Genomic DNA, 12,369 nt, shown 5'->3' with positions numbered 1-12,369 from the left:
ACACCCAAGAAGCAGTGCAGTGGTCCAAGGTCCTTCATCGAAAAGGCATGACCAAGAGCTATAATAAGGTCAGCAAGTAAGGAAGCCGAATCCCCTGTCACGACAATGTCATCAACATATAAAAGGAGAACTTTAATGTGATGCTCTTGATGAAACACAAACAGAGAAGAATCAGCTGAGATGCAAAGAAAGCCATATTGAGTGAGAAAATCACTGAACCGCTCGAACCAGGTCTCCGGTGCCTGTTTGAGTCCATAAAGGGCTCGCCTCAAGAGACAAACATGACCAGGACGTGCATCATCACGAAAGCCTGGTGGTTGCTCCATATATACAGGTACATCAAGATCGCCATGCAAGAAGGCGTTTTTAACATCAAGTTGCTGAACGGGCCAATTCCAAACATCAGCCAGAGTGAGAACAATTAGCATAGGGGCCGGTTTGACTACCAGGCTGAAAGTTTCAAAGAAATCGACCCCCTCCTCTTGGTGAAAACCTTTAGCGACTAACCGGGCTTTAAGACGATCTAAAGTGCCATCCGCGTTGAGTTTGGTCTTAAAGTCCCACTTACAGCCAAGCACGTTCCTCTTGGGAGCTCGTGGAACAAGTTCCCAGGTGTTATTTTTCTAGAGTGCTTGTAGTTCCTCCAGCATAGCATTTATCCAGCCAGAATGTTTAAGAGCTCCCTTGACACTTCGAGGTTCAGCAGCGCTACCCGAGACAAAAAGATGGGCATACTTGGGATTAGGCTTGGTGATACCAGCCTTGGCTCGGGTGATCATTGGATGCATCGAGAGTGGAGACGCTTGAGAACAAGAACCGTGTGGCACAGCAGGAGGAGCAGACAGAGTTGTTTCAGCATTAACAAGAACTTCAGGGGGCAATTGTGGTGGCGGAAGACCAGTGTGCACAGCAGAATCAGAGGAATGTAGGTTGTCAATGGAAGTGGCAGTCGAGGATCCAGCAGAAATTAGGCCAGGAGAAGGCGACATGTTTGGTACAGCTGCTGTTGCACCGGGAGAAGGCAGTTGATCAGACGAGACAGCAGCTGATGCACCGGGAGGGAAATGACCCAGTAGATTGGCTAGCTTCAGAATTGAAAAGTGGAGCCCATTCTCGAGTGGTATCCCAAATGGAAGACTCCCCCCGAGACAAAGTTTGCTTCCTGGGAAGAGTTCCTGAACGGGAAGCACGATTCGTCAAATATAACATGAAGAGATATATAGACCCAACCATTAGAGAGATGCGAGCAACGATAGCCTTTGTTCTTCTCACTGTACCCTAAGAACACACATGGTAGTGAACGCGGTTCAAACTTATTTGCCGAATAATTGCGGAGATAAGGACGACACCGAGAGCCAAAGGCACGAAGTAAAGTGTAATCGGGTTTCTTATGAAACAGGAGGATATACGGGCTCTTCATAAACAAGAAGGTCGATGGCAGCCATTAATAATAAAGACAACCGTCATAAAGGCTTCAACCCAATAAAACAAAGGCACTGAAGCATCAAACATCATTGCAAGATCCATCTCAACCATTTGACGGTGTCGACTTTCAGCCATGCCATTCTGTTCAGGCGTGCCGGGACATGATACAAGATGCCACAAATAGTTAGATGAGCCTGAAAATTCGCCCCAGTAAATTCTCCTCCACCATCGGATTGGAAAGCTTTAATTTTATGATCAAATTGATTCTCAACCATCTTTTGGAATGAAATGAATATTCCGGAAAAGTCCGATTTCCGTGTAAGAGGATAAAGCCAACAATAATGGGAAAAATCATTCACAAGAATGGCATAGTAACAGAAACCTTGAATAGATGAAATAGGGGCAGGTCCCCATAGGTCACAATGTATTTTTTGCAATAGGAAAGAGCTCATTGAATTACTGCGAGAGAACGACAGTTTCGAACTTTTACTAAGCTGGCATCTTTCACATAGATGGGGACTAGTTCTATTATAAAATAGAAATTTGGCCTTGCTTCCACAGATGGTGTAGAATGCGGTCATGAGAGTTCCCCGAGCGCTGATGCCGCACGTCCATGGAGGTAGATTTATTCCTGCTAGAGAAGAAGGCAGCCCATCCAGTGCTTCTGTCAGTGTAGAGGCCCTGATCTTTATTTCTCATGACCAGAACTCGGTGTGTCTTCGAGTCCTTCATACAAAAACCAGCATTATCAAACACAAAATAGCAGGGGTGATCGCCAGTTAATTGTGATACAGATAGCAAATTCTTCTTGATGTCAGGTACCAATAGGACATTATTCAAGGGCAGAGAACTCGAAGAAGTCCCAATATGACCGGTCCCAGTATATGTAATAGGAAGTAAATCACCATCGCCAACCATTAACTGACCTGGGTCGTTTGTAACAGGGACATTTGCGCCGGTGTCAGGATGCCAGTCCTCATCAGTGGGGTCTGTGACATGAAGCACAACCAAGGCTTGAGGGATATCAGTGGCCTGATAGTTGTTATTGAAGCGATCATAGCACTTTAGGGCAGTGTGTCCTGGACGCTTGCAGATTTGACATGTCGGAACACCAGGTTTGTATGAACCAGAGTGACTCAAGCCACAATGGTTATTCTGCTGATTTGATTGGTGAGAATAGCCACCACGGTTTGAGGATCCTTTCCCTCGAGGAGCACCTTGGCCCCTGTTGGAATTGCGAAAATCTCCTAGAGCTTGGGCAGCAAAAACCACAGAGTGAGAGGGGGTAGCTCGGAGGAGATATTTGTTGCGCAGCTCATAGCCCTTGAGCTGTGAGACAGCATCATCATAGTTGGGAATCGGTGGACGGAGTGTGGGGATCTTGAAGGACTCATACTTGTCTACGAGACCCTCAAGCAGCCAGAAGACCTTATTGACTTCTGAAACAGGCTTCCTAATCGCAACTAATTGATCACATATGGACTTAAAATCTTTGAGATATTTGCTAAGGGAAAGATCTCCTTTCTCAATATGATGGAGTTGATTCAGTAAATCAAATTCACGTGCAATTGAGTGCTAAGCGAAATGTTCATTTAGAGCCTTACATACCTGTGCAGTGGTTTTTAAACCAACTGCAAGCCCAGAACTTCTTCAGATAGGGTCCCAACGAGCCATGATTTCACAGGCCAATCGATGCGTACCCAAGATGAGAAATCCGGATTTGGAGTGGCAGCTTTCCCCATTGGCACCTGGAATGGTCTCTGCTGGTGCTGCAGTCTCTCCGGTGAGGAAACCGACAAGGTCCTGACTTTCGATCAGGGACACAATCTGTGTTTCCCACAATAGAAAATTGTTTTTGTTATACTTAATGGTGACGAAGTTCGCCACATTAAGGTTAGAGGGAAACGGGTAGGAGGTATTGGCATTGGCCATTATGTGAGTGAAGCAGGAAGTCTCTTCTTTGGCTCTGATACCAAGAGAACGATAGAAGTTAGAGGTTTTGGAGAATGGTTTCACTTAACTTTACTGGATAATGAGGATACATATATATGGAATGTACAGTGGAGTATACAGTTGAAAGTATCAAGAAAGAATTATAACAATCATATCTACTCGATAATGTTTCTCTAATTATTTGGGATTTGACGTGTCCAATTCGAAGATGATTCTTCTCCTTGACTCAGTGGATCTTTGTTATTTGTTTCCCTTACACCACGTTAGGCGCCACGTAGATCAGAAATGCCTTCAAAAAGAAATAGAGATTCCTATTCCAATGCTTGTCTCTCATGAGAGCCCACACATATATTTAGAACTTTCTGGGTCCTCTCAAATCTGTCACTGAGTATTTTCTTGGATTCAGAGAACTGTCTCCAATTTTCCAGATTTCATGGAATATTCGCCGATTGCAAACCATAGGACATGGTTTTGTCAACATGAATGAGACTAGAGATGACTCGATAATTTCCAAGGTGGGAGAAACTCACAACATCTTAGGGTGTGTTTGGCAATTGGATTTGGAGGGCGATGATTTGAAGGGAGAGTGTTTCCTTTGTTTGGGAGATTTATTTGAGGGAGATGGAATGGAGAATAAAGGATTTGAAGGGAAATACTCTTCCTATATTTCTGTCAATTGTCAAGAGTTTCCTAACCTTTCAAATTGGAGGAATTGTGTGTGTTATTTGCTACTATCCTCTTCTCTACGCAACTCTCTTTACAAAAAAAAAAAAAAAAAAAACTTTGTACTATTGTTATTTACTAGTGTTTATATAATAACGGTAATATTGTAATGTATATACTACTGTTATAATATATGTACACTACTATTATATAAATAAAATAACGGTAACTTTATACTACATACTAAAATTAATGAAGGTATAATTGTCTTATAATATACTTTTGTTTCATCAACTCTCTTTTTCGTTCCTCTCCCTCCCTAAAATCTTCCAGATAACATATGCATTCTCCCTTCATTTCCTCTCCTCTCCTCTCCTCTCCTCTCCTCTCCCTCCCCTAAAACTCCCAAATACAGTTTTATGTTTGTATTGCTAATTTGCAAGAATGTGATCTTTGTCCCGTCCTGGTCGCCAATCATCCTGGACATTGGCTCGCTATGTCACAAAGATTTCATACTGGTAGAGAAAAGAGATCTAAAATGCCAAACTCACAGATCAGATAATTTCACCAAACTTCACATGCTAGTCGGAATCAGCCTTTTTCATTCTGTCAAAGCCAAATTTTTCCTTTTTTCTGGAGAAGCGGTGAATCTTATTAATGATCAAGCGGTATTTACAAGGGGAACCCACTCATCCAAAATCATACAAATAAAACGAGAAACAGCTGACTGCAAGCTAAAGCCTTGGCAACAACTGAATTCGCAAAATTTGAAACTAACACTAGGAATGGAAATGATCTTCAGATGCAGCAAATCAGTCACCCTCTAAACCAATGCAGCAGGGCTTGGTCGACTTCACTAGAAAAATTCTTGCATTCCTTTCAGCCCATATCTTGTATTTGTAAATAGTCCTTTTCCAAGAGTTTCTGAGAAGTGCCACCCTACGATTTCCCCTTCAAGCTTAAAACCCATTGCAGCTCAGTAATACATGTTGAGAACTATCTGTCCTTGTTTATTCTGCATAAGAGGCTCTTCCATATTGCACTCGTGAACCTGCAGCTGAAAAGGAGATGATCTCTTGACTCATTTTCACCCCTGCAAAATTCACATTCGGGGACTGTCAATGGCAAATTTTGAATTAACTTAAAAACAAACTTGAATAGGTATTGCCTATTCTTACTTGAAGGGTAATGCATCCAAAACTCTTACAGCTTCTCAAGATCTTTCCAACTCTGGCTGAAATCAGGGATCTTTCCCAAGAACTGGTTATCAGAAAGCTGGTTGCATATCACGCACGGGATATGTAATTTGTTACAGATGGAAAAAAAAAAAAAAGGGAAATCTGAAGATATAGCAAGCAAGCTATGCTCAGTTGAATTGTTGGTCTTGAATGGAACCTCACATGTCCGTAAGTGCTATTAAATTGGCAAAGGTTGGTGGCAATATCCCGTAAGAATCGTTCGAGTTAAATTGCCTACAAGAACAAACGGAAGACATCAATAAATTCCTAAAGACTGTAATCTCGTGGTAAGTTCCGTTAACTTAATTAATCAATTAGGTGCTTAAAAGTCAGCAAAGAATCAAGTGATAGTATCACAGATCCCATCAGCAATAAACTCTCGACTAACTTTGGAGCAATGCCATGCCTCTTTAGACGGCAGAAACTAATTGGTACAGTGAGGCCACACAGTCTTTGTAGGCAGGACGATCTTCCGTGTTCTGCATGAAGGTCTCCTGAGAGCTGATTGGCCTCTAAACAGGAAAAAAAAAAAGGAAAAAGGAAAAAAGATGCAGATTCAATTATTTTGCAGTTGGAACTGAAACAGGCAGAAGATTATCTGTAGCTGATGGTGGCATCACTTACCAACTCTCAGGAGTTGATATAATTCCAAGCTCCTTCGGGGTTGGACCAGCCAATCGGTTTCCAAGAAGGAAGCTGCATCAACGTTTGTTTACGCAGATTTATGTTAAAAGGATCATGAGCCAAATCGCTGTCGCTTATTGTGCGCACATTTAATTTATGAGAGAGAGTGCGTACATGCTTATGAGATTTGCCATGGATCCCCATTCCGGAGGAATTGTGTCACTGAGGTAGTTCCTGGTGAAGTCGCTGGGTTAATTCATAATGTTGGTGTTTGGAAGGAGATGAATTTGTCAGGTTGTATTATTGACTCACATTTGCTGAGTAAGGGAGCCGGGTCAGCTCGGAGGAAAGAATTCCTGCCCGTGACTCACATTTGAAAAACAGCAGTGGCAAATGATGTTATTATCTTCTCCGGTGATCCATCTGTACAATACAGTGCACAGATCCACATTCAAATTTCAGTCCATCTTGCCGAGCCTCTCACCTATGTTCTTCGGAGCCTCAACTGGACATAGGAAACAATAAGAAAATTGATCAGTTCGTCCAGCATTTATATACCCATATAAATCGAATTCTGCATTTTCAGTTGAACTTCGCTTTCAAATGACCCAGAGTTTCTTTCTAGAGCTGACCAATAGTAATTTTTTCGTTTTCTCTCACGGCCATCCACAAGGCATTAAAATATCTCCTGATCTACCATAGACTCAGAAATTCCATTCCCCATCCCTGTAAGCATTAATTCATGAATGATGCTATGGAACGCCGAACGCAATAGTTTCGACTAACAACACATACAAAAGAGAAACGAGAAAAGAATAATGGCTTGCCAAAACTCAGAAATAAGATCCTTCGATTTCTAAAAATTATAACTGTTTGAATATGTGGCCCACAATATTTGTTGATTACTGGAAGACTTGATCAGGCAGACTCAGCAAGTCAGAAGACTTCGTCTTTTTCATTGTGGAATTGGAAAAGTCAACAACGTATTGACTCAAGAAACTTGATTTATTTATTTTTTTAATAAGGGTGGCATGTGAGCTTAGTGTAAGATTAAGAAAACAAAATAAAAGAGTATGAGAATTGAACCGGGAATTTCTTAGTTCCAAACTAGCTTGTGTTGTTGCATTAATCCTGCTTCACTAGATCATTATCTTTTCGTGGTACTGTTGACATAAAGCCATGATGCAGTAAATAATACTCATAAAGTGGTCTTCTCTTAGGTTGTGTTTGTTTCAACTTAATCAAAATAAGTACTTAAAAGTTAATTACAATTTAGTTATAAGAGAAAATGAATGGGAGAAAAAGAGGAAGATAAGAAATGAGGTTATTTAATTATTAAGTCAAAAGCTGCTTAATGGGTTAACTAAAAATATTTGACTTAATGAAATAAGTCATTTTTCACTTATTGGTGCTATTTCTCCTTCACAAAATATCTCCTCAGCCATATCATATATCCATTCTTTCTATACATTTCTTTCTTTAACTAATTAAGTGCTTAATTTTTAAGCACTTTTAATTTATTAATCGCCACCTTAGTCTCAATACCTACATTTTTTAACTACTACACAGTCCTCCCTGCTCAATCAAATCTCCATCCTCTGATACTCTTCCCCCTCCCTCGCTGTTGGTCTCCTGAGAATATTGATCGACGAATGTTTTGAAACGCTAATGTCCTGTAACTTCAAAGATTAAAGAAATGTATACCAGCAGAGAACCTTTTGGAAAGGAACTTTGTTTATGGTTTGGGCCAAATCAACCCTGCAAAGGCCGTAGATCCCAGTTTCCAGCTACATATAGATTTATTGTGTAGCCTGTGCTGCGATATAGAGCTCATCGATGGCAACAACACCTGTCCTAGAGAGCCTAGAGCTCATCAACTCCCTTCACCGACATTCATTGCTCCGGCTCCGTGCAGCCTTGAAGAGGACCATCTCAAAAGTGAGGTCCTCGAACTTGGCATACAAGGCTCGAGTTGTCATTTTTTACCCCTTAAACATTAGCATCAGTTTGGTCTCTAAGGTCCTTTCCTTCAAGAATGTGTCCCAAGTTTAACTTAGCTGCATGCTAGCTGAGGTTCTTCAAGCGTTAACATGACATCTCCAAATATTACACGTGCCTTGACAGAGCAAATGGTACTAACCCGTGTGAAGATATACTTCAGAGAAGTGTGATTTATGAAATCAGTTTTCTTCTGAGATTGTATGGTGGGTGCATATAGACCTTCCCAATACCGAAATGTATTCTAATATATATGATTTATTAAAGAGTGGATATTGGTTTGATTCAATATCTTTGAACAAGAGATATTCCTGGCCATCAAGGATTCCCTAGTGTACTAGGAAACATATTAGTTCATGTTATAGTTTAAGACATCAGTTCCCTACCGTTTTGTCTACGCTGAAAAGGTACAATTCACTATCATCCATGACATAAGAAGAATCCGATGTTTCTGACACACTCAATGGAAAATCGTTCAATCTCAGCCTTCTACTGGATCTGAAAGATGCGTCAATTAGTGCTCATGCAAATTCTCTGCCTCGATATATTTTTGGGAGCTTACATTCGAGAGTTGACTTTCTGGGGAAAAGATCGTAATTTATGGACTTCTTGTTTTATCTTAGATGGATACTCTTGTCCCGCTATGTAGACAAAGCTCTGAAATCCAAGTCCAAGAAACCGGCTAGCTACTGTTCAGTTCATTCTTGCATGTGCTTAGGAGGCACGGGAGCATTGATTTTAGAATGGTAGAATTTGCAATCGAAGAGCTTTAAGTAGTTTCCATAGCAGAATGTCCATTGATTTATAAAGCTTAACGGCATGGAGTCGAAACTCGAAAATTTTCCAGGAGCAGTTGCAGCAACAGCAGAACATCCAGCTCGTCGGTTAAGGCCCATGGGAATAAATATTGCAGGACAGTATGTCCAACATGTTCTAAAGCTATGATATTATTATGTAATTGGAGCCATTAGTATCCTTCAGCTTCCTGATATATATGCAGCTTTAATTTGTTTCCAGAAGAATGTGTTTAGAGTATGTTATTGAGTCGGAAATGGAATCCTAGTGCAGTTCACTCCTTCAGTTAAACTGTAGCGGCATTCCTGGCAGAAAGAATATATGATCTCCTTCAGTTACAGGGGCTGGGAAATTCCCAGAACCAGCCCCTGTAACTCAAGGGATGCCAATTGTCGAACCAGAGCCAGGTGCTTCTTCCATCCCCAATTGAGTGCTTTATGAGCGGATAAACAAGCTGCCTTAATTTCAACAATTTTCTCCAGGCATAAGAACAATCCTCAGGGACTTCAAGCATCCAGAAATTCCTCCCTCTAGTCAGATAAGCTTTGATCCAATCTATCCAAAGAGAGCCTGCTCCACTGATGAGAAGCCAAATAAACCTCATAATGTGGCTTTACCATCCTTTCCTTTCCACAAGAAGACTTTACATTTCCTTTCGACCAGCCTGATAACTTTCTTTGGCGAAATAAATGCCCTGCACCAAAATTTTTTTCATTGACTGCAGTGCTGATTGGATAAGTTGAGTCCTTCCTGCGTAAGTCAATTTCTTTGCAGCCCAACCGTTCATCCTGTGAACTATTTTCTCGCCAAGAGGCTGACACTCTTCATCCGAAAGTCTCCCTGGTACAAGGGGAACACCTAGATACCTTACAGGCAAGCTTCCTTTCTTGAAACCACTGATCTCAATCTTTCAAGCTATCTCACTATCCACACCAGCAAAAAAATAAATAGGGCCTTCTCTTTTTGCTTTCCTTTTTTCCAATTTCCTTTGCATGTTTATAAGGTTTCCATTAGCTTATATTGCCCTCTTTCTCTGCCTCACAGCTCCGCTTCTGCTGTCAGAAGCTACACGAGGAATTTTAACGGTTTTGCTGCTAACCTCGCTGAACGGAAGACGCAGGATAGTTGGCTAGGGAGTTTTCCTTTAGGTCTCTATTTTTGCAGCTGATTCGTGATAGCACTCCATTTGTGTACTCAGATCGGGTTTCCAACAAGGAAACTTATTTCTAACGTGTGATGGACTGCAGGCAAGGAGAAAGTTCTATTAGAGTTTCCGAGCCAAACTTTCCATGTCCAGTCCACCAGATCGTGGGACATCATTCGATTTCCTGAGACATGGAGGGCAGCATTATTATCGGTTTGTCGACTCCAGCGCTTATATCCTGATTCAGAATCATGCAATGACTAAGGGTTTGGTCCCCCTCCTGGAGAGTGGAGGGGCTCCTGCAGGGCGGTGCCAACTTCACTTGCAATAAGTAATCATACCAAGGGATTTCCACATCGCATTAGAACATTTTTTTTCCTTTTTGCTTGTTTATAAATAACTTTAGATATTACACATGTCTGTCCTGATTCCTGAATTTCCACCCCGTCAAGATCATTGGAGCGCAGCATTATCTAACCATTGAGGAGCCCACGGTCAATGTTTCAGGCCATGGGACCCACACTGCCTCTATCTATAGCTGCAGGCAAGCGGTGGAAGGGGCCAGCTTCATTGGACAAGCTAATGGATCAACCCGAGGACTGGTCCCATCCTCAAGGATCACCCGTCTACACAGGGCATGCAATTCACATGATGACTGCCAAGTAGATGGAGTACCAGCGGCATTTGATGATGCAATTGCAGACGAAGCGGACATTCAGGAGGTGGCTTCTGATTTTAATAAATATTTGTCGCAGAAGGAGCTTTCCATGCGACATCAAAGATTGTCCTGGTGGCTCAAGCCACAGGAAATGGTGGGCTTTTCAATCTTCAAACACGTCTTACCATAGCTCTGTTAAAGGAGATGAAACTTCGAACAGTTTTCCTTAACTACACATTTCAGTCTGATTCTTTCTGCTTGCCTGCACATTCTGACAATGGATTCATTTTACTCCCTATTCAGAAAAGTTTTGTCAGTCTGACATCTTGATACTGGCTATTGTTTGAACAACAGTAAATTCATTTCCATCCATCAGAGCCATACTGATCTCGTATGATCAGAAAGCAGGTCTCAAACTGCTCCAAAAAAGCCACAGGAGTAAAAATGGGATAAATCCCACATCGGAAAAGAAAAAGAATATCCATGGGTTTATATGAGACTTGGGTACCACCACTTATTAGCTTGAGCTTTTAAGTGAAAATGAGCATGAGCCCGTATAACCCCAATGGAAATTTAATATGGTATCAGAGTCCAGGTTACGCGTAGCGCGCCCACGCGCGTGTGCGCACCCACACCGCGTCAGGCTCAATATGTCCGAGTGCAGCCAAAGTGTGCGCCTCGTGTTAGTTCCCCCTTGCCCGAGCACGGAAGAAGAGCCCGGCTCGAGGTCAATTGTTGAGGGCGGGTGTTTAAGGGCACGTGACAACGTGTAGGCAGAAATAGACCACACGTTGCACGTGAGGGCGGGTGTTGAGGAGTAAAAATGGGATAAATCCCACATCGGAAAAGAAAAAGAATATCCATGGGTTTATATGAGACTTGAGTACCACCACTTATCAGCTTGAGCTTTTAAGTGAAAATGAGCCTGAGCCCGTATAACCCCAATGGAAATTTAATAACAGCCAGGGAGTCGGGCTACCTATATAAATATGTATGCGCTGTTCTAAAACTGTTGTTAAGCAACTGTCATTCAAAACCTTTGTTCTATGGCTTTCACGGCACACCCCACTGGAGAATTGTCAGCAGCTCCGTAACAGCGGGTTACGGAAAGGACTAAGAGTTTCTAGTTTATCAAACATTAAGGACTCGTTTTTTCAAAGTTAAATTTTTAGGACTCAATGTCAAAAATGACGAACTTTTAGGATCACAGTTATAATTCTCCCATAATTGTTTTGTTAGGTATCACATTGATGAGGTTCCATTTACACATTCTAGCAAGGAAAAAAGGAGATTATATAATGGTAAATAATCTGCTATGAATTTGTATCCTACTAGCACCATATATATTCTTTTTATGAAAAAATGAATAAATAATTGTAAAAAGGAAAAAAGAAAATCGCTAAAATAAATCATTGTAAAATGTTAAGTTATAATTTGCATGCCAAATGAAGCCATGCGTGAGCCAAAAAAGTTGGACTCGACTGCACCTCAAAAGAAAATAAATTATTTTTTTCGGTGGAAAAAAGAAAATGAGTTTAACTCCACAAAGATAATGGAATTCACACCCATCCCCACAAATAAAGATGAGTTAGCCAGTCAAACTTGAGCGTCTAGCCATTTTTGTTTTTCTTTCTTATGTTTTTTTTCTTTCTTTTTTTTTCGGTATGAATTCTAGTATCTAAAAGCCTAATCAGGTCCCGACTAATCCAATCGAACCGGATCGGCCCACTAAGGGATAAAGCTTTACTAGCGTGAATTTTATATATTCACAAGGACTCGAACCTAATACCTTACTTAAGCGGAATTAGCGCCCATCTGCTTGAACTTATCCACGATATAATTATTCTAGGAATAGATATATTTTATTTTAT

General features: G+C 41.3%; 1 protein-coding gene across 1 annotated transcript; it reads right to left on the bottom strand.

Moving 5' to 3' along the window:
* Positions 1-1,795: 1,795 nt before the first annotated feature.
* LOC116200648 lies at positions 1,796-3,167 on the bottom strand. The gene is made up of 3 exons (XM_031531474.1): positions 3,126-3,167; positions 2,352-3,000; positions 1,796-2,151 (listed from the first exon to the last, which is right to left on the bottom strand). Exons 1-3 carry the CDS (start codon positions 3,165-3,167, stop codon positions 2,114-2,116), a joined length of 729 nt encoding a protein of 242 aa, XP_031387334.1. The 3' UTR covers positions 1,796-2,113.
* Between the last annotated feature and the right edge of the window lie 9,202 nt (positions 3,168-12,369).

The sequence above is a fragment of the Punica granatum genome, chromosome 3, assembly GCF_007655135.1.
Source record: "Punica granatum isolate Tunisia-2019 chromosome 3, ASM765513v2, whole genome shotgun sequence".
Lineage (NCBI taxonomy): Eukaryota > Viridiplantae > Streptophyta > Magnoliopsida > Myrtales > Lythraceae > Punica > Punica granatum.
The sequence above is the reverse complement of the archived record's forward strand: the minus strand, read 5'-3'. Positions and strand labels throughout refer to the sequence as shown.